The 23,350-nt window shown below is 35.6% G+C and overlaps 2 protein-coding genes across 7 annotated transcripts in view; one reads left to right on the forward strand and one right to left on the reverse strand.

The window, feature by feature from the left end:
- tenm1 (teneurin transmembrane protein 1) overlaps positions 1 to 23,350 on the reverse strand; it is a 542,101-nt gene that overhangs the window by 232,901 nt on the left and 285,850 nt on the right. For all 6 annotated transcript variants that reach the window (XM_068221426.2, XM_009301393.5, XM_073952089.1 and 3 more), the window contains one exon: positions 3,497 to 3,767. In XM_068221426.2, the coding sequence (XP_068077527.1) occupies positions 3,497 to 3,701 (205 nt within the window). In that variant the 5' untranslated portion in view covers positions 3,702 to 3,767. The remainder of the gene's footprint in view (positions 1 to 3,496; positions 3,768 to 23,350) is intronic.
- LOC141385799 (uncharacterized) overlaps positions 1 to 23,350 on the forward strand; it is a 460,928-nt gene that overhangs the window by 225,168 nt on the left and 212,410 nt on the right. The gene's annotated exons all lie outside the window — the stretch shown is intronic.

The raw sequence follows: 23,350 nt of genomic DNA on the forward strand, positions 1-23,350 counted from the left end.
CAATCTACTTCTAAAATTAGAATGTTTTTAGATGCTTCATTCACAGCTACAACGTCAAGAATGTTTTGGCAATGTGTAATGACAGAACTCAAAACGTAACCGTCCTTTGCACACAGACTGAAAAAATATTTTGACTGAAAAATATTTCTCATTGAGCACATTCTGTAATTTGCACAAGGAGATCATGACAAGTGATGTAAAGGCCTTTGAGAACAAGATACACAAGTTTTGGGTGCCACAAAGAGAAATTACACATACTCTCATACACACACACACTCATACACTTTTGCTTTTGTGAACTGTGGTAACATTCCATCAGCTTCCATTGTTTTTACTAATTTTAACCTTCTCAGGCAAGTTTGTGCATTTACATCCTGAAAAGATACAAAAAAAATAAAATATCTGTATCTTTCTTGTAACACGTGTCATATACACTCACCAGCCTCTTTATTTGGTACACCTGGTTTGGAACCCCTTTTGCCTTCAGAACTGCCTTAACGGGTCATGACACCCCCCACATGACACCCCCCACTTTCGGTTCAAGTCTACAGAATTTTTTTCAAAACATGCATCATAATGGGCGTGGAGCTCTGCGAGCAAAGGGCAGGAGTGGGTGTGGCCAGCAGGGGAGAAGGAGGGGAGCGAACAACTGTTGTCGATGAGCTCACAGAATGAGACACAAATCGTGAGGAGACGCATGATTTTATAGTCTACAAAGTTAAAATGCAAAGAAATAAACAGCAATTTAATGACCTGCTACATTTGTTATTCGTAATTTCATATACAGATAACCACAGCTTATATCATTATAAAAATAAGCGTGTTCATATAAACACTATAAATAAAGGACTTTTCCCTCAATCCCCAGGTCTGAATCATAGGTCTAAATGCAGACTTAGTCTAAATGTTAACGAACTCCTGATAAAAGACAAAGTCCGCCACTCTCTAATTCTCGTATACTGCTCTCCGGACAAAAATGCTTGCTGGACACATACAGATTTGCTGTATTGGCACTGACAACAAACCCTGTAGATCATAGAAACAAACACATACGACCCTTCATGAACAGCTAAATACTTTGTGCCGTGGGTCCGTGTCTCACAGCTTGGCACTGGCAGGTCTTTTTTGCCTTCGGAAAGCATGTGTTCTCATGAATAATTAAGAAGCAGGCTCTTCTCATAGGATAAGAAAACTCCGCTATGAATAATAATGAGAAACCAACGCATCATCTTTGCACTTGCAGTTTTGTGCTACATCGCCGATTTTGATCCAGCTCCAAAAAACATTTAAACCCGGAAGCTGAAATTAGCTGACAAAAGCTCAAAATTATCCAGTTTTTCCAACAATTAAAGCTGACAGGTTTTAACACTGTCTTAACTGATGCTCAACACACACAATTCTGTTAAAACCTCAAAAAAAATACTCAGGGTTTCATGAACCTTTAAATCCTTCAGGGCAGAGATTACACAAGGTACTGGAAATATTCCTCAGAGATTTTGGTCCATGTTGACATGATAGCATCATGCAGTTGCTGCAGATTTGTCGGCTGCACATCCATGATGCAAATCTCCGGTTCCACCGCATCCCAAAGGTGCTCTATTGGATTCAAATCTGGTGACTGTAGAGCCCATTTGAGTACAGTGAACTCATTGCCATGTTCAAGAAACCCGTCTAATATTTGTTCTTTATGACAATTCCTGCTGGAAGTAGCCATCAGAAGATGGGTACACTGTGGTCATAAAGGGATAGACATGGTCAGCAACAATACTCAGGTAGGCTGTGACATTAATATGATGCTCAATTGGTACTAATGGGCCCAATGTCTGCCAAGAAATTATCACTCCATTACGCCACCACCATCAGCCTGAACCGTTGATTTAAGGTTGTATGGATCCATGCTTTCTTGTTGTTGATGAGAAATTCTGACCCTACTCTCCGAATGTCACAGCAGAAATCAAGACTCATCAGACCAGCCAACATCTTCCGCTGTTTAATTTTGGTGAGCCTGTGTGAATTTTAGCCTCAGTTTCCTGTTTTTAGTTGACAGGAGAGCCACCCGATATAGTCTTATGCAGCTGTAACCCATCCGCCTCAAGGTTCAACGCGTTGTGCTCTTCCCCATACCTCGGTTGAAATAAGTGGTTATTTGATTTACTGTTGCCTTTCTATCAGCTCGATCCAGTCTGGCCATTGTCCTTTGACCTCTAGAATCAAGGCATTTGTGCCCACAGAACTGCCGCTCACTGGATATTTTCTCTTTTTCGGACCATTCTCTGTAAACCTTAGAGATAGTTTGAAAAATGTATGAAAATCTCATTAGATCAGCAGTTTCTGAAATACTCAGACCAGCCTGTCTGGCACCAACAAGCATGCCACGTAAAAAGTCACTTAAATCACCTTTCTTCCACATCCTGATCCCCGGTTTAAACTCCAGCAGACCATCTTGACCATGTCTACATGTATAAATGCATAAATAAGTTGCTGCCATGTGATTGGCTGTTTAGAAATTTGCGTTAATAAGCAGTTGGACAGGTGTACCTAATAAAGTGGCCGATGAGTGAATATGTGTTTATAAGTTGTATCCTAAAAACATTTCACACTTGGGGTCTTCACTGTTTGATTCGATAACAATGAATCGGTTCTAGTCGATATCATGATATTGATACACTGTGTCCACAGTTTTCAATTTACTTTACATGTATACCATTTTGTCATTAAATACAATCAGTCGGGAATATGAGCAAAACCTTTAATGTATCAAAAACCATCATAGTGACATGTTCAGCATTGTGTTCCACATAATGGAAGAGAAGGAGCTTTTTATAGTCTGCCCTTAGCAGTAACACAGTTGATCATGGGTTTTACTGTACCATCAGTGCCACTGAAAGACTGTCCCAGCAAACTCACAAGCAGATGTGAGCTTTTAAAATAGTTGAATTAAGTAATGAAGTTAATTACTCGCCCATTTGTCCCTTGACGTAGTATGCTACTCACACGTGTCTCGCCTCCTCTCGAAAGTATGCTAGCCTCCCTTACTATAGTATGCTAGAAAACTGTCACTACATCATATCCGGATATGGTTTGTTATTAAAACAATACTAAAACAGTTTTCAATAGCTACCATGTCTGCATTGCAATACACTGTACAAAAATTCTGACACACCTAACACACACACACATTAGTATTGGTGGTTTACAAGGACTTTTCAAAGGGATAATGTATTTTATAGTGTAAAAACCTGTTATTCTACGTCCCTACCAGACCCCTACTCCTAAACCAACATTCACAGGAAACCTTTGGCAATATTTGAATGCCTCAAGTTGTCATTAAGTATGTTTTTATGCATTTTGAATTGCAAGGACATAGGCATGTCCTCATAAACCACCTCAATATTGTAATAGCTAATATCCATGTCATACAAATTTTAGTCCTTGTAAACCACCTAAACCAGTACACAAAAACACCACACACACACAAACAAGAAGCAGATCTCACCTTTCTGAGGCTGCTCCAAGGGTTTTCTACGGACTTTGTGGCTGTTATAGGTGAATCTGCGGTCAGGCTCATAATCAGCGCGGATGTGCGTCTCTCTGTAGTGTTTGTGATGAAGGTTGCCATCCTCTTCTTCAGATGAGCTAGAATAACTGAGCTCCAGGCCGGGGTGAGGCCGCGCCAGAGACTGGTACAGCTTCTCGTCCATCTCTGCTTTCTCTCACAGTATCACACACACACACGCTCACTAATTCCAGAAACTCACTCACTCAAACTACACACACACACACAGAGAGAGAACAAAACAAAGAACAGAAGAGAGCCGATGAAACAGAAAACAAACAACAGCAGTTCAAATGTACTCTAAACTTTCATTTCACTGGTGCAATTTTTTGTAACGCGATACATGAAACAGCTTGACAACAAACGGCTGCTGTGTAGAAATACATTTAAAGAGGCATGAAGGACAAAACCAAACAGAAACACTTTCCAAAACCGCCTCCATGTTTTAGCCAAACATTCATCGACCACCAAGAAAAGAGAGAAGGTCTCAGAGGACGAATGAAAGAGAAGAGGGAGAGATGGAGAGAACGATAGATGAGGCGAGGGGGGTGAGATGGAGAGATAAAGAGATGCTTAGATAGAGGGAAAGGAGAAAAGATAAAAAGGTGAAAAACTGGAAACTCAAAACAATGGAGAGTTATATAACCGGCCGGTAATGAAGCCAATTAAATCATGGAATTAACTTGCCTCGCTATACAGTACGCCAGTCAATAGATTCAAATAATTCATTAGGATTAATCTCTATTTGGTTGTAGTTAACCCAATCAATCTTGCACTCTGAATTAGCTGAAATTTAGCTCTAAATAAATTTACATTGATTCTTTTGGCATTGCGGTAGATCCATGCATCCATGCAGTTTGCTTCTTTTAAGGGAAGAAAACAAAATGATATCTTGCAAATTTACTTGTGCTCTTCTAATTAGAAGTGATCTTATAATATAACTTCTTTAATCCGAGTATTATGGCTGCAACAACAAATGGTACTGAAAATTATAATGTCAATATTTGTAATTATTTATTAAACAGCTCTCTTTGATAGTTCAGATTCTGATTGGCCAAAAGAACCATCAAGCAGTTAATTATTCCCTGGTCAGATTCTCCCTGATAAAAGCTCATCAAACAGCCTTCTACAAATGCGCTATTTGCTTTGTATGTAGCTTAGATTTGCATTTGATGAGCTATTAACAAATCAAACATCTCAAAATCTCAATTCTCCATAATTATTAATTATTTTAAAGGAGTAATCAGACTTTAACATTAAAATCATCGTACTGCTGTTGTTGTGTTCATCAAATTAATATTTTGAGGACAACTATTTATTATGTGTGAAATAACCACATATTATTCAGGATAATGTGCATTACCGAATTATAAAAAGACAAATAATAAACAATATAAATAAAAATAGAATAACATAAATAATGTTTATTATAACCAGACAATGAAGCACTTAATCTGATTTAAGCCTGTTTTGTGATGACAACCAGCTGGATGTACATGCTCCCTTGTTTGAAGGATAATTCATTATCAGTTCACTGTCAGTTCTGTGTGCACCTAAATTAAGTGACAAATGCTATAATGCAATATTGTTGATTAATATATATATATATATATATATATATATATATATATATATATATATATATATATATATATATATATATATATAGTTTTTTAATTTCATTTTATTGCATTTCTTTTTTGCATCCTTTATGTATCTTTTACACATTTCTATGTTTGAGAAGTGAGCGAGGCAGTGGCGCAGTAGGTAGTGCTGTCGCCTCACAGCAAGAAGGTCGCTGGGTCGCTGGTTCGAACCTCGGCTCAGTTGGTGTTTTGCATGTTCTTCCTGCCTTCGCGTGGGTTTCCTCCGGGTGCTCCGGTTTCCCCCACAGTCCAAAGACATGTGGTACAGGTGAATTGGGTAGGCTAAATTGTCCACAGTGTACGAGTGTGTGTGAATGTGTGTGCGTGGATGTTTCCCACAGATGGGTTGCGGCTGGAAGGGCATACGCTGCGTAAAGACTTGCTGGATAAGTTGGTGGTTCATTCCGCTGTGGCGACCCTGGATTAATAAAGGGACTAAGCTGACAAGAAAATGAATGAAAAGTTTATCTGAAAAGTTGCCATATAAAAATTAAGTTTATTATTGTTATTATTATTATTATTATTATTATTATTATTATTATTTAACAGCAATAGAAAGGGAACGCACCATTTTTTTTTGTCAGTCTAAGAGACCGGATGAGACGTTAAACCGAGGTCCTGACTCTCTGTGGTCATTAAAAATCCCATGGCATTTCTCGTAAAAAGTAGGCGTGTAACCCCGATATCCAGGCCAAATTCCCTCCATTCCATGATTCCCAATCATCCCCATCCCCTAAATTGGTTGTATCACTGTCTCTCCACTCCACCAAAAGCTGGTGTGTGGTGTTTTCCTCCAAGTGGATGCTGCACACTGGTGGTAGAGTGGAGAGACCCCCCTCAAGATTGTGAAGCACTTTGGGTGTATGGCCATACACTATAAATGCGCTATATAAATACACATTACATACTTACCTACTTACTAAAATCATACGTCGAAAATTGCATTTTTGATGTTCAGAAGAAAGAGAAAAATGGACAAATATATGAGCCAAAAAAATGCACATTTGTGTTCAGCGCACAGACGCTTTCACACCAGATGTGGAAAGCACTGCACTATGAAACCCATTCATTTCAATAGTCGGGCAAGGATGCTTTTACTGTGCTGAAAAAGCGCTTAATTTGTTTGCTCTGTGGATATTCTGCTCATGACACATACTCATCTATGGAAATAAAGTCCAATCAAATAATGCGCTAAAAGACATTTCTTTACTGACAATACAATTTTATTTTACTGGATTATCGGATTTTAAGCTATAATTTAAGTTATTGCGTTAAATTTAAAGTCTTATAAAATGACTTTATAGTATTTAATAAAATAGTTAGTAACTTAATTATAAATTGTTTATTAAACAATATAATTTTAAGAAAGTTTTAAAAAGGGTTTTCTTTTTTGTTTACAATGTGTTTCCAAATGTACTTTATAAGTGACTCAGTAACTCAGAACAGAAGGAGAAAAGTGAGGTGAAGCATCTACTGTGAATCAAGCTAGTCTGAGACATTTAAAAAGTGAATCATGAGGTTCTCACGTGTAAAAGAACACAATTCCATGTTTCTTTCAGCAGCATTTTCCAATTTGTGGACAAACAGCCGGTATGTAAAGTCCTCCTTGACCCTGACCCATGACAACACAATGAAAAATGTCTCAATTTGAATTTAACGTGTTAATTGCGCAACATTTAACACAAATTCATTTTAACACAGTCATTTGTCTTACTGACCGCATCCGCCTCTCCTGTAGATCTTCATGAGAAGGGATTTGTTGGAAACTAATATTGAAGTCAGACAAGATCGCGCTTCAATTGCCCTGCATACATCTTATTCAGTGCTCTAGCATTGACACAATCTCTCTCTCTCTCTCTTGCTGTCTCTCTCTCTCCAGAGAGCACGGCTCCCTTTCAGCTTTTACTTCCCAGAATCTAAAAGCTGACCATGACCTTTCTCTGACCTTTGAGCCTGAAAAGAACATTCAGCATTCAACAGAGGAGCGCACAGGTAGGGGAGGGCCACAGGAAAACAAGATGCGCTTAGACAGAGAGAGAGGGAGAGAAAGGAGAGATGCAACTGAAAGCAGAGAGATGAAAAGGAGAAGTGGAACGGATGAACACTGGATGAAAAAGAACCCATAGACCGTATGAGGTAGAAGAGGAGTCAAAGAAGATGAAGACAGGGATGGATCAGGATAGAAGCATGGCTGAAAAATGATGAGAGCGGACAGACCAAGAAATGAAGAAGAATAGACGGAGCTCCAGAAACGACCAGACAGGTTAAAGACTTTCTGGGAAGCAGACAGGAGGGAGACAGACAAGAGAAAGAAAGTCGCATTTGCACTGACATTGATGAAATAGAAGTTAAATATTACCATCAAATCCTCGTTAGTGTGTACGCTCTGTATTGCTTTAGTAATGGGTTACTAATTGGCTGATGCGGAAATGTGCGGCATGACTAAGTGATGTGGGAGGGGTTGAGTGAGCTAAATGCCTGTCAGTCTCTGGCAGGCTGCCTGCTGATTGGACGTTGTGCCAGAGCGAGTGCCAATTGGAGGCAGTGGTGACTTTGCAGACTAGAGGCGACGTCTTCGCACGCAAACGCAATTAATAGTCTGTTGGTTAATAGCAGCAATGATGAACGCTCCTTTTATCTGTCTCAGTCTTCTCCCATGAGGCCGTAGCCTAGCAGAGGAAGCCGATCGAACACTATTACTACCATTTTTGATCAAATCCGAACTTAATGTAAAGCATGAAGAGAGTTTCAAGCCACTAACTGAATGCATGTGGGAATAACTGGACTTAGACACACGCGTTCGCTTGAAGCAGACAGATGGGGACGGTTCTTATGGGAGTGCTGAATAAGTCTTTGTAATCAGACGATTATGATGATTACAGTGTAGGAGAACAAACTGCCGGGAGGGGACACAAACATGGGCGCGAACCCAGGCACACATGCACAATTGTGCTTCTAATTGGGTTTGTGCTCCAGACTACAGTTTTTATTCAGAGACGCTCTTGCTTTGTCATTGAGCAACAAGTAAAAAATAAATGCTCTTAAGTGGTTCCTTGCAATACCGAGGGTTTAAAAACAAACCCTCCATAATATAAAAGACCTTTTTTTGCTGTAAAGAATTCTTCAGTAGGCCATAATACATAAAATATTGATGTTGTATTATAGGCGCTTCAGATCAGTGTATTGGTTCTGTATATCTTCCATTAATAGAGGAAAAGAAAAGCCCTCCCTATGCTTTTAAAGACATATTCCAGGGATATGCAGATCTATATCAGAGGTTTTTATTCTTCATGTAATTGACCAGTACTAAATATCTTTCCCCATTCTGCCTACTTATGAATTCTCTTGTGTAATATCCAAAAAAAAAAATTTTTTTTTTCTGGCACCATCTAACCTGCATTTATGATTACTTTTTAATTCAAATATTTTCTTCTCTACAGTAGATTTAAAAATAAATAAATGTACTAGTCTCATTCTGCAATCATCTTTAATCAAAACAAATAATGAAAATATGTACTATACATAAAAAATTATGTTCATAATGTTTCAAAAGCTTTCTATTTCAAATCCTCCTTGTTCTTTTGAAATTTCTATTCAAATAAAAAATAAAACACATAAAAAGAAATATCAAAACATTTTAACATGAAATCTTTCATAAACAGCAGACTGCTAAAATTCAGCATTTTTAAAATTACATTTAATGTCATTAAGGTCAAATTGAATGTTTTTGCTGTAACAAGACAGATGGTTTAAATCAAATTACATTTTTTATGCAGGTTGGTCAATTTTTTTTTTTTTTTTTTTTTGATCAGCGCTATGAAAAATGAGCATATAAAATGAAATATACATTTCAAGAATCATCAATAATAAATAATTACATATGATATTGTTAAATAAATAATATTCTGATACACATGCATTTTCTGATCTCTTTATATTCACATAAAATGTGTTTACAAAGATATACATTGAGACATGAAATAGTTTTGTCTGTATTTGTCCCTCAAAGTACGAATACATTTGAAAAACAACTCTGTGCTATGTGAGACATGGCTAGGCACACACAGAATCTGGGCATGCAGAAATCTGCAGATTTTTAGCCTGTCATCTATGTTTGTAGTCTTTGCATTTACTTGTGTAAATGTGTGTACATTTATATTTATTCAATTTTTAAATTAATTTCATCAATAATATTGTGATATAATAACCCTACTATTAAAATGTTCATATGATTTATTTAAAATACAGTTTGCAAAGTAATATTTTCTATCTTTTAGTAGATGTATTATATGAAAGACTTGCTTTGTTTACCAAATAACTGGATCTAATTGGATTTGCATTGTAAACATTAAATAAAAGTTAATAATGTATTATTTTATTTCATATTTTAAGTTTTGGGAAGTCACAGTGGCGTAATGGGTAGCACAATCGCCTCACAGCAAAAAGGTCACAGGTTCGAGCCTCGATCAATTGGTATTTCTGTGTGGAGTTTGCATGTTTTTCCTGTGTTCGCGTGGGCTTCCTCCGGGTGCTCCAGTTTCCCCCTCAAATCCATGTGGCAGAGTAGGTTAATTTGTGTTGGGTAAAATCGTTGTAGTGTACGTCTGTGAATATTGCAGTTAGAACATTAAAACATATGCTGAATAAGTTGGTGGTTCATTCCGCTGTGGCGACCACAGGTTAATAAAGGGACTAAACCCAAAAGAAAATGAATGAATATTAAATTTTATGATACTCCTAAAATCGTTCCGCATAAATTAGCAGATTTTTATACAATATTCTCTGCAGAAATAGCCAAAAACATCCGGAAATTCTGTCTGGCCCTAGACATGCCTATTGTTAATCAACATTTGCATATTTATTTATTGCATATCACATATTGGATTACACATTTGCAATACATTTTACTTGCATGATCAAATATAACTCAGAGTGAAATACAACAACAAGAACAGCGAGACCTGATTTCATGAATCTGGATCACACAGTGGGTGTTCGGTACTTGAACAGAAGTAAACCTGAATGAGAGTTTACAGTAGATTGTGGAGAAGGTTTCCTCTTGTGAAACACTGTTAACACCCACTGGGACCGTACAGGTTAAGTCACGTTCATCGTCAAGAGCATCTTGACATATTCTAATAGCAACACTAGTAGTTTCCTATCACATCAGGTTTGGGTTTTTTAAAAAGATGTTTTTAGCTTGTGCTATAAATGCTTAGATTTGACTCTCACACTCAGGGTGCCAAAACTAACTCGATGTGGATTGATTTTTTACACTCCCATTGCTGATACACAAGCCCGCATCTCTGTATCAGCCAGTCATTTTAGCCATACAGTCAAGATTGGTTCTTGTGCTGATGTTTCGACAGCTCAATGTAGAGATGGATCAATGTATGGACAGTATTAACACTCGGTGTCACTGAACTTTCTCCAACTAAACAAAGAGAAAATCGAAGGGCTCTTAGTCAGGGATAAAGGGCGGAGAGTGAAACTGTCTACAATGTGAAAATCCTCTCCTGAATACTAAGCCTTGTGGTAAATCCTCTGCGTATCATTGTGCTTGAATTTGAATTTTGAGGTCCACATCAGGCGGCCCGCTTAAACTGCTTTTTATCAGCTAAGACACACACAGTCCAAGCGCTTCTCTGTAGCAGATGCTGAGAGATTGATGCATGTCTGGACTGCTGCAATGCTCTCCTGTCTGCTCTTTCCCTGAACGCCCGGCTAGACTACAAATTAATGCTGCAGCACGAGCGCTGACACCGAGCAGAATGAAAGCACACATTACGCATGTCTTAAAGTCCCTTCATTGGCCTCTCGTAAATTTTAGGATTGATTTCAAATTTCTGTTACCCGTGTACAGATCCCTTAATGGGTTTGCACCTAAATCCATATCTAATAAGCTTGCGAGGATCGTTTCCAACGAGTCTCTTTGGTCTCTTAATACTGGCGTCCCAGCAGTGAGTAGTAAAACTCAGTGCTCTCCGATGGCTGTTAGAAGAAATCATACTCTTGACCAGTCTAAAGCAAAACCTGCACGTTTGTAGCAAAACAGTTTCCAAGTCCATGCAACAGATTTATTTATTAGTAAACTTTATTTCATTTATTTCTAAATCCTTTGACACTATTGGTAACTATATACATAAAAACAGTAGTCTCAAAGGATATTGAAATATATATATATATATATATATATATATATATATATATATATTAGTGGTGTAATGGACCACAAATCTCATAGTTCGGATCACATCATCGTTTTTTTAGTCATAGATCGGACCATTTTTCGGATAAGCCAAAAGGAAGAGATAAATGTAATTTGCTTTACATTTAATACAGCACTGCAAAAACTTTTGGTTTAAACAAACAAAACTTAGAACATGTTGTTTTATAAAAAATAAAATAAATAATAAGCTGAATAAAAATAACATTTTCACAGTACTGAATATTTGACACTGCTACTACTACTGTTGCTGATAACGCTGAATGTATATTTGTAAAGTGTATATTTAGTATAAAATGTATAGTTACATGTATATCTAGTCTCATTTTTTTAAATAAATGATTCAGTTATTCACTCATTAAACTTCATGCTTCATTGCATACCTAGCCAACACTCCTGTTTTTCCTGGGAGAACAGTAGGGTACAATCGGACTAGTTTTTTGGTTCAGTCCACATGCGCACCGAACCCAACACGTAACCATCTTCATACCCGCTCCCCGCTCTTCAGTTCACGCGTACCTTTGCTAGATGGGTCATTTTTGAAGAATTATTCAGTGGCATATTTTTGATGGCAGGTTGTCGCCCCCTTTTGGGTAAATAATGTAACTGCTGCCAACAACATTTATTTTTGAGCATCGTTAAATGCAAATGGCGGTGATTTTAATCTTTACCACAAATATCAGTGGTTGTAAACTAAAACATGTTATCCCAGTACTTCTGTGATATTTGACTGTAACTCATAACTAACTCAAAGGATTTAAAGACTGAATCTCTTAGGATTAATAAAAAATATGCAAATCACCATCATTGCTGCGTGGGTGTTGAGATCCTGATCTTTTAATGATTAACCGTTTTAATGCAATAATGCAGGCTAAACAGATAGTGACAGAAAAAAAATCCACCACATCCTGAAAAACCCACCACAACTTCTTCCGTCATCTATATATTCTACAGTAAAGCCTAAATGCTTACATACATGCGATTTGAATAACGTGTGAGGCGATCTCTCAGCAATCATTTCAAATTAAAGATTAATCTACAAGTAAATAAAAAGTATTAATCCGTGGGTCACATGTGTTCCGAAACAAGCGTTGTGATTTGTATGAATCACGCATCAACCGTGATCTGTTACAACCCTAAAATATATATATATATATATATATATATATATATATATATATATATATATATACACACACACACACACACACACACACACACTTATATACCCCTCTTTTAAATTTTGATTTTCTATAGGATGCTAGATAATATTAAATTTGTGCGTATTTATAAGATTTGTCAGCACCAAAGTCAAATCTGCAGCTAATCTAACCAAAAACAGTAACACGTTACAAATAGAGCTTAGTTAATACATTAGTAGCACAAATGCTGTTTGAATTCTTTAACCTTTGTTAAAGTTAACTAAACATATATTAATGTTTAATTAAATATGCTAGTTTTCACGACTATTATTAGTTAAAAGCCACTATTATTCAGCATTACATAATCTTTGTTAATGTAATCATACTCATATTCTGTGAATCTCTTTATATTAACAACCTAAATACAGTAAAGTAGTTAATGTTTACTTACATATACATTAATGCATTCGTTCATGGATTAGATAGCATGACCTAACAATGAACAGCACATTTATACAGCAATACTAAATCTGATATGTGAACTAAACATATATTAATGTGTTAGTTATTACTTTAATTGACACATTATTCAATTAGTTCATATTAGTTAATGGTTCAAAAATTAATACACATAAATTAGTTTGTTATATATATTAAATAAATAATCATTAATTACATTTTTAAATATTAAATACAATTATTGAAAATGAGAAAATTCAAGAGGAAGAAAAATGTATAAAATTCTACGGAACTATTGTAGATTTTATTGTTTCTCAAAAAATATTTGCAATGTTTCATTTAAATTCAAATGCATTATCTTTCTATTCCTAAAGATGTTGGATGACCAGACTCTTATTTTTATGTTTAGCACAAAAAAATATATCATTTATATTCACTTAGAAAGGGATAAAAGTATTTATTTTTATGGGGTGTACTGTAAATATAAAGACTGTCAACATTATTGTGAATTAATCTGAAAAAGTTTGCATATAAAATGCATTCATATTTCTATAATACAAATTAACCACTTGATAAGGTTTGACCACAGCTTATGATGGATATTACACGACAAAACTCATGTGCTGAACAGCAGAAACTGTTATAAAAAAGCTTCTAGAGGAAAGTTTGGATAAAAGCAAAGTTGTGTAAACTTTTTGTTGTGATGAACTGTCCTTCCACCCAAGCACAAGAAATTGAAAGAACCATCTTCAGGCTAAACATATTTTTACAGAAGTTAGAAAAATGCCAGTGCCGAGAAAGTGTCAAGCAGCCTTGCTCTTCAAAGGACTGGATGATTTCAGCAGCTCAAGTCTGTCAACAATCAACAACTGCAAAGAAACCTCATTCCATCACTAAAGAGATCGCCACAGATTGCAGACCTATAAACATTGTTGATGACCAAACCAACAGTGGAAACTATTGTTAAGAGAATACATGAACTGCACAACATTGAAAAGCTAATAAAAAATAAAAAATCTGTCCGTTTGCAGAAGGCACTTACATTGCACTTATGTGACCAAAACTACTTCGGTGTAACAGTGGACTTAATCTGAAATCTGCATTCATTCACTATATTCAAGTAAAAAAGAAATTAACTCTAATAATAATATGACGTAAACTAGATGATATGTAAAGTGTTAAACCTTTAATTAAGTGCCATCTGGAATTTTCTTTTACAATGAGCATTTTTCTCAGCTTTTTATGTTTATGTTCAGTTATTTGATATTACAAGTGATAAAAATAATCTATTCTTTGCCAAAAAAGGGAAATTACTGAATCAAGACATAGTTGTCTGAAAAAAATGCCAATATTAGAAGAAAATTTTACTTTAAACTTAGAGGTTTTTGCATCTGAACTCTTCATGTTACCTTAAACTAGATTTACATGCATTTCTTAATTGTAAAATTGCAAATCTACAATTGAATCCTATATTTAAAATTTCTGAGACCATGACTGTGATGATTAGAGTTTCTATACACTCACTGACCACTTTATTAGGTACACCTGTCTAACTGCTTGTTAACACAAATTTCTAATCAGCCAATCACATGGCTGCAGCTCAATGCATTTAGGCATGCATAGCCAAGACGATCTGCTGCAGTTCAAACCAAGCATCAGAATGGGGAAGAAAGGTGATTTAAGTGACTTTTCATATGGCATGGTTGTTGGTGACAGACGGGCTGGTCTGAGTATTTCAGAAACTGCTGATCTACTGGGATTTTCACACACAAACATCTTTAGAGTTCACAAAAAATGGTCCGAAAAAGAGAAAATATTCAGTCAGCAGCAGTTCTGTGGGTGCAAATGCCTTGATGATGCCAGAGGTCAGTGGAAAATGGCTAGACTGGTTCAAGCTGATAGAAAGGCAACACAAACTTGAAAATCACTCATTACAACCGAGGCATGCAGAAAAGCATCTCTGAACACACAACACGTTGAACCTTGAGGCAGATGGGCGACAGCAGCAGAAGACCACACCGGTTACTACTACTGTCAGCCAAGAACTGGAAACTGAGGCTACAGTTCACACAAGCTCACCAAAATTGGACAATAGAAGATTGGAAAAACGTTGCCTGGTCTGACAAGTCTCAATTTCTGCTTCCACATTCGGATGGTAGGGTTGAAATTTAGCGTCAACAACATGAAAGCATTAATCCATCATGTCTTGTATCAACGGTTCAGGCTGCTGGTGGTAGTGTAATAGTGTGGGAGATATTTTCTTGGCACACTTAGAGCTTTTTAGTACCAAGTGAACATTGTGTCAACATCACAGCCTACATGAGTATTGTTACTGACCATGTCCATTCCTTTATGATCACACTGTACCCATCTTCTGATGGCTATTTTTAGCAGGATAATGTGCCATGTCATGAAGTGCGATTCATCTCAGACTGGTTTCTTGAAAATGACAATTTCACTGTACTCAAATGGCCTCCACAGTCACCAGTTCTAAATCCAATTGAGCATCTTTGGAATGTGCTAGATTTGCATCATGGATGTGCAGCAGGCAAGTCTGCAGCAACTGTGTGATGCTATCATGTCAATAGGGACCAAAATCTCTGACGAATATTTCCAGTACCTTGTTGAATCTTTGACGTGAAGGATTAAGGCAGTTCTGAAGGTAAAAGGGAATTCAACCCGGTACTAGTAAGGTGTACCTAATAAAGTGACCGGTCAGTGTATATAAATATAATAACAACAACATACTGTAACCTTGATGGATATATTTTATGTAGTCTAACTGTTGTGTAATTTATTTATAGTTTAATATATAATTTCCTTTGATTTATGTGCATGTCTTCCTAATGTATTCTTTAACTGCACTATTAGTTACATAATTTCCTGTTTAATTATGCACCAACCTTGCTTTTAATCTTTCATGTTTGCCAACTGACACATTAATCATTTTGCATTGCATCATTTGCACAAAATATAGTTTGGAAATAAAGTCAGAAGTGTGTTATAGGCGGAGCTGCGCATGTGGCATGTGCACACGACAGTCATGCTAATATAAATATTGGACCATTTTAAAATATCAGCTTCTAAATACATTCAACAATAACATTAGCATGATTTGACTGCTGGGAATTGTAAAATATTACATACAGCTCGAAGAGACGTATCACATTCTCTCTCTCTCTCACACACACACACAAACTGTACATACACACAGTGGGTAATATTCATTCATCCATCTTCAGATTATCAGTGCAGACTCCCTGCGCTGATTCTCTCGAAAATAGTGTCGCGCATACACACGCACACACACATACACACACAGCAAGAGTTGACGTTCCCTCATCCATCTCTCTCTATTGCTAGAGTCACTTCCTGCACTGAACGATTCTCTCCACAAACACACACTCACACACACAAATACACACACGCAAATTCTTCTGAGGAGAATCAGATCTGCAGCAGGAGAAAGCTCTTGCCCTGAGCAACTGCACAAACGTGTCAAAGCCCTGATACTGCCTAAAATAAAAGCTGACAGCGCACACATACACACACACAGACACAGACCGTAAACATGAAAGTCAAGCGCAGGTCAGCTAAGAATATTTCTTGCTGGTGGCATTTCTCGGTGCTCCAAAAAGGTAAACACATACTTTCTACAAAAACCTGAAGCTAGTTAGACATCTCTGGGGGTCACATCTGACAAAGATCATCGCCATGGAGACCCAGCCTGCAGGAGAGCTTATGGAAATTCACCAAAATATAAATTCACAGCTATATTCTTTCTTTACGCTCTCTCTTTCACTAATTTCACTATATTTGCAGTGGTGTCCGACCTGTAGGTATCATTTGTCTGGACCGATTTAATCCTTGTGTCTCCTTGTGGAGTTTTTTGTCCTTTTTTCATTTTTATTATCATTTTGGCTGTGTTAACATGTCATTTGGGCAAAAAATAAAAAATAAAATTGTATTTTTAATAATAATGTAATATTTCACCCTCATTTCCATTTTGTGAATCTATTTTACACTAGGTACAAATATAGTTACACTCAGGACCTTCAGGATAAAAATATCCCCAATGAAGCCCATTAAAACAGCAATATTTCATCTCAGTGCCATTAAGCAAAAAGTCATACTTTCATTGCTAAAAGGCTTCTGTTTTGTTGCCAAAGCTTCAAAATTTTGTATTTTGGCACTATTTTTTTCCAACTTTAGTCTGCAGCAAATAATCACTTTTATTTTCCCGTTTTTCTTTTTTTATATATAATTATTTGTGTGTACTGTAGGTATGGGTATTGTGTATATACCGAGACTTTTGGATGTGTGATTGGTAGTTTTTTTTTTTTCTAATTCTTTTTTTTAAATGCAACATTCACAAAAACATAATAATGTATTAAACTGTTGTATCTGTTCATTAACTTCTCCAGGGTTATAATAATCTAAACAAAACTGCTTAGCTTATATATGCAAAATAATAGATTTGATTAATTAATTAATTAATTTATTTATTGTGGTCAATCTAGGGCCATATATACTAAAAATAAAAATTATATGCTGTTGAGTGTAAAGGTGCATAAGTACATAGTGGAAGTGTATAGTTTGCCATTTGGAACGCAGTAAGTGTATGCGCAGCACACACTGTAGGTAGAGCAGGCATTTCCATTTCACATCAGCAGCTATATTATCAATGCATTTATTGGGTAAAATAAAAGTGCTACTTTTTACTGTAATAAGTCCCCATCCCCAGAAGTCCCCATTTTTGTAATTTGCTTAATACATTTTTTTAATAATTCATAATAAACTAATTATTTAATAATAATTTATGCAATGCCTTGATTTTAGTAATGTTAGTACACAGTCATAGCAATAAATCCAATGGTAGGCTATTAATAATTCCAATAATTTATTTTGGGGTTTTAGTTTTCGGTCAGAGTTTTCCTTTTTTTCAGTTTTGGCCAAAAAATTTCAGTTCGGTGCATCCGCAAACTAATGTAGAGGGGTTAAATCCTTAAAATTAATTATTTTTGGTAGCTATGAGGACTAATGCTGATAAACAAATCTAAAAGTAAAAGTGTTTTTGTGAAAGTGTATAACATTATTGAATCATTAATCAATTATGACACTTTATTTTTTTGTCTCTATATGAACTCTTTAGTAAAAATAGTAAAAGTGCATTACATTACTTTAACATTATTCAAGTATGACAGTAATAAGATCATAATAAAATAAAATAATAATAATAAAAATGCAGTAATAAAAAAGCAAATAATTTAGATTTTGCAAGTAAAGAAAAGCCCAGCTATTAACATCAATTAAGATCCATGATCTTTATTTTAGATAAATAAAATAGTTTGTTGTATTTTTTAATACATGCAAAATATATTATAAATGAAAAAAACATTTGCTTACAAAGTGCAAACAGAGGAATTTCTTTAGGCACATTATTCTCAACAATAATACAAAAGACATGATCCACACACACACAAAGCGCAATTCATTTGCATGAAATTAATGTGCAGAAAGAATGTGTCAGTTTGCACAAAAGGAGCTTTTTGAGGCCCTACTTATTGACCCGTGTGCAAGTAAAATGCTGCTATTAAAAGTCTTCAAAATGCACTTATGAATCCAAGGCGATTAATACAAAAATGACAATTTGCTCATTCACAGTTCATGAAAAAGTCACAAATTTGAATCATTCAGAACATATTGTGCATACCTGCAAACAGTTTCTCATTTGTGAATCACATTTTATGGATACCTCATTTTATTATGTTTCTGTAACTCATTTTTCTGATTGTACGGTCTATGTCCTTTCATCTAATCTCTGTTGGAGGAGTCAGTGAGCTGAGTTAATTCCTTTAGAAACGATGCTTAATAATGACAGGTGAAGAAAAGACGAACTTTCACATTTTCCTAAAAACTACTGACAGTTTTGAAAGAAGTTGTCCAAATGTGTTCTGTTTCAAAGCTGCAGTCCACTTGCCTAAATGTGACAGATCAAAATGACACACATTCACAAAGCCATTTAATGAGGAATTTTACAGTCTATATCACTGGTCTCCACGTTTATACTCAGACATTTACTTGAAATTATATATTTATAGACAGTAAATTACATAACTTAATTACATAAACATGATATTATAGATTAGAAATAACCTGTTTTGAATGTGTTTTTTTTCATATGTGTCTGATGTGTAATAATGAATCCATAGCAAAAATCTCTCCACGCAATGATTCTCCTCTCTTCAAAAAAGACAAGAAAGAGGAAAACAATTGTCCATTAAATAAATTGGTCCTGAACAGAGACTGGCAGTAAGTCAAAGGTATGGACTCACACACACACCAAACAGCAGCTTTGAAACCAGCATACATTAGGCTAGAGCAGTGGTTCCATTCGGCACAATCTGTCTTTATACTTTGCATTTTGTTTCTCATGAAGTGAAATACTTTGTCGCCATTCCAGATGACTTGCAGATGGCTTTAAATAGTCAGAATACCTTGCAAAACACATGCTTAGGATGCAAAAAACAGAACATCTGAACCCGGTCGGATTTTTTTTAATGAAGTTTTCGGAGGCAGTGTGTAAATGTGATTGATACAACATGAGGCCAGATGAATTTTTTAACATGCGTAAATAAAATTCTGTTTTTTTTTTTCCTTCAAAAGCTTTTATGCTTATTTGCATGCTGTTGTCAATTATTCATTTATTCATTTTCTTGTTGGCTTAGTTCCTTTATTAATCTGGGTTCGCCACAGCAGAATGAACCGCCAACTTATCCAGCATGTTTTTACGCAGCGGATGCCCTTCCAGCCGCAACTCATCTCTGGGAAACATCCACACACACACATTCACACACACACTCATACACTAACGACAATTTAGCCTACCCAATTTACCTGTACCGCATGTCTTTGGACTGTGAGGAAAACCGGAGCACCCGGAGGAAACCCATGCGAACGCAGAGAGAACATGCAAACTCCACACAGAAACGCCAACTGAGCCAAGCGACCTTCTTGCTGTAAGGTGACAGCACTACCTACTGTGCCACTGCGTCAACATTGTTGTAAATTAATTATTTAAAAATTTCACAATCATTACCATGACAATATATCAAACAAAAAAATAAGTGGTGGCCAACATGTGAATTTGTATTGTGTTTTGTACAAATACTGATTTTTCATTATCATTATCATTAACTCTGCCTCAACAATTTATTTATGACAATGCAACGCCATCAAGACTTAGGACTCTATTTTAACGATCTAAACACAAAGTCTAAAGCTCATGGCTCAAAAGCATTAAGGGCGTGTCTAAATCCACTTTTGCTACTTTAAAAATGGAAAAATAGGGTCTGTGCCCTTGCGAATGGTCTAACAGGGTTGTGCTTATTCTCTTAATGAGTTGCGGGTGTCTCTTTTCTCATTCCCTTTGTGTCACGCCATGGTGCATTTGCTATTTTGATGGCAAACTTTGTAAGTGGAAAAATAAAATAGTTAAGCCAGGGGGGCATAAACTTTTTCGTATGAATGGCCAAAACCCAAATATCATTGAGGCTGAAAATAAATATACCAAACAACAGTATATTACATTAAAGTTGCCATGCATAATTTTCTAATTAATTTCATAATATTTATAAATAAATAGAAAACATTACTTTAAATCATATTAATTATTGCAATATAACTTATAACGCATTGCAGTAAAAACAATTACATTTATAACAGTGCAGTCTTACCAAAGCTTACCAAAGTCTACACATTGTCCTCTATCCATCGGGTAACAGTATGTACATTTTAAACTAAATATGATTAAGCTAAACCATTTAAATTGAAATATTTAATTTCAGTTAGCTTTTTGTAGCTTAACAATAAAACAAACCAATAAAAGGTTACATAAAATTTGATAATCTCTAAACCATCCCCATCATTCTTCCTCTCTTGTCAGATGGAATGGTGGTCCAAATCAAAGGTTAACATTGGCCAGCTTTGGCCCGCAGGCCCTAGTCTGGGCATCTCTGAGCTAAACAGACCATCTGCGTGAGGATAAAGAACTATCCTCCTCCATTCACCCTCTTTAGTTTCTCTTTAGTTTACTTTTACTCTTTACTTTATTCTTTTACTTTCGTAGATAAGGTAACAGTGTTTATGCACTCCACTGAAGACGAAAAACGAAGTGTGGTCAAAAAACTTAGTTATATCCAAACACACATCTTATTCTTATGTGGTCCGAAACCCGACAGGTGGGAAAATCTAAACTTGTTTTTATTAAAACAAATATAAATATGCACAAAATAAATAATAATAATATTAATAATAATAATAACATTACAAATGCAAATTGTCATGAATAAACAAAAAAAAACCTGAGGTGATATAATATTTTTTGTAACACTTTAATCTTTAAATTTCCTCATCAAATGTAAATATATTTATGTTTTGCTGCACATCCTGTGTGTATTAAGCAATGTGTAAGGACTCGTATAGGTGCATAACTAATGTGCTCAGCGTTGGACTTTAGACCAGTTTTTAGCCAACAATGTGCCTTAACACACCTCCTCTTTAGACCAGCACACGCATAAGTCCACAAAGTGGCACAAATGGATTTGCTGTTTAACAACGTGGTGCAAAACATGAAAATTACTGATGTGCTGATCTGAAAATAGCAACAAATTGCGCCAAGCACATCTTGCGCCTTATTGCGCTGGGTGTATGATAGAGCCCTTTATGTTTTATATGACTATACCATTGAGAATAAAAAATACACAATATTTAAATGTGAAAATCCTGCCTATGATACTGTAAATGCAGAGGAAATCAAGAGAAAACCAGCCTAAAATCATCCACAATATATTTAATACATTAAGCTAAAGCTATTTTTCAAAAGCCTATTGAAAAGCTTGTCTGCTTAGTTGGCAGTGGGTGCCCCGTTACCCACGGCAGCAATTCAAGCTCCGTTATAGCTCGTTCATAAAGCCACTGAATAGTTTGGAGAAATGTGATGAGATTTGATTTGATTTAGGCTTTCCAGATCTATTTAACAGGACTTCAGAAGTCTTTTGTTGTCTACTGTCAAAAGATGAGCTGCAAACCACCTCATCTGACTCCACTGTTCGCTTGATCTTTCACCGCTATGCGATTAACACGCACTCTGGTAATGTAAACTGAACAATGTAGCAAAGGAAGAAGGAAGTGGGGTGAAACTACTCTCAGATGGCTTCTCCATAGACCCTCTGACCATCTGATACACGCTGGTTTTCTCAAGCTACAAACTTCAGGCTGACAAACAGATGGCAGCAAAATAGCCGGGGTCTTGCAAGCAAAAAACAAGCAAAAAATATCTGTTAATTTCCAGTTCTTCATATTTTAAATATATATATATATATATATATATATATATATATATATATATATATATATATATATATATATATATATATATATATATATTTTTTTTTTTTTCCTGTTTATTTATACTTTTGAATTGCATTATGAGACCTTGATCTTTCTTCCTACAACTTTTAAAATTGAAAAGTAAAAAAAGTGACTTTTATTAACAATTTTAATAGTTTAAAGTGGGTGTAACAGATCACGGTTTATCTGTGATTCATACATATCACAACCCACAGTTCAGAACGCACATGAGCTGCAGATTAACAACTTTTTTGTATTTGTAGGTTAATTAAACATTTGTGTGTGAAAGCATTTTAGCTACCTTGTAAAATGTAATGATGACAGAAAAAGTTGTGGTGGGACCTACATACTTTCTTAGGTTATTAATTAAAAGTGGTTAATGTCACTATTCTTTTAGCTTGCATTAATGCATTCAGTGTAAAGCTGCACAATTAAACATTAAAAGATCGTGATCTCATATCCTGCGCAGCATGAATCATAAATGATAATGATTTGCATATGTTTTTTAATCCTTCAAAGCGCTGCATTCAAATCTGGGTTTGATCGAGATGGATTCAATTTTTACAGTTAGCTTTTCAGTTAGTTACAAACAATGAAATAACACAGAAGTACTGCGAGAACAGTTTTTAGTTCAGATATAAAAACTGATGTTTATGATTAAGTTTAAAACCACTGTTTAGTGAAACTTGACGCTGGTGAATGTTGTAGCAATTACATTGTTTAACCAATGAGTGGCGACAAACAACCATTAATATTATGTCACTGAACATGTTTTCAGAAATGATCCACCTAAAATGAAACATGACGTTTTATGTGTGAATTGTTGAATCATTATTGAAAATAAATATTATCTGTTGTACAAGATGTTTGATTTTTATAAGCATTTTCAGCAACAGTAGCCAAGATAATT

Source organism: Danio rerio, chromosome 5 (genome assembly GCF_049306965.1).
Source record: "Danio rerio strain Tuebingen ecotype United States chromosome 5, GRCz12tu, whole genome shotgun sequence".
Lineage (NCBI taxonomy): Eukaryota > Metazoa > Chordata > Actinopteri > Cypriniformes > Danionidae > Danio > Danio rerio.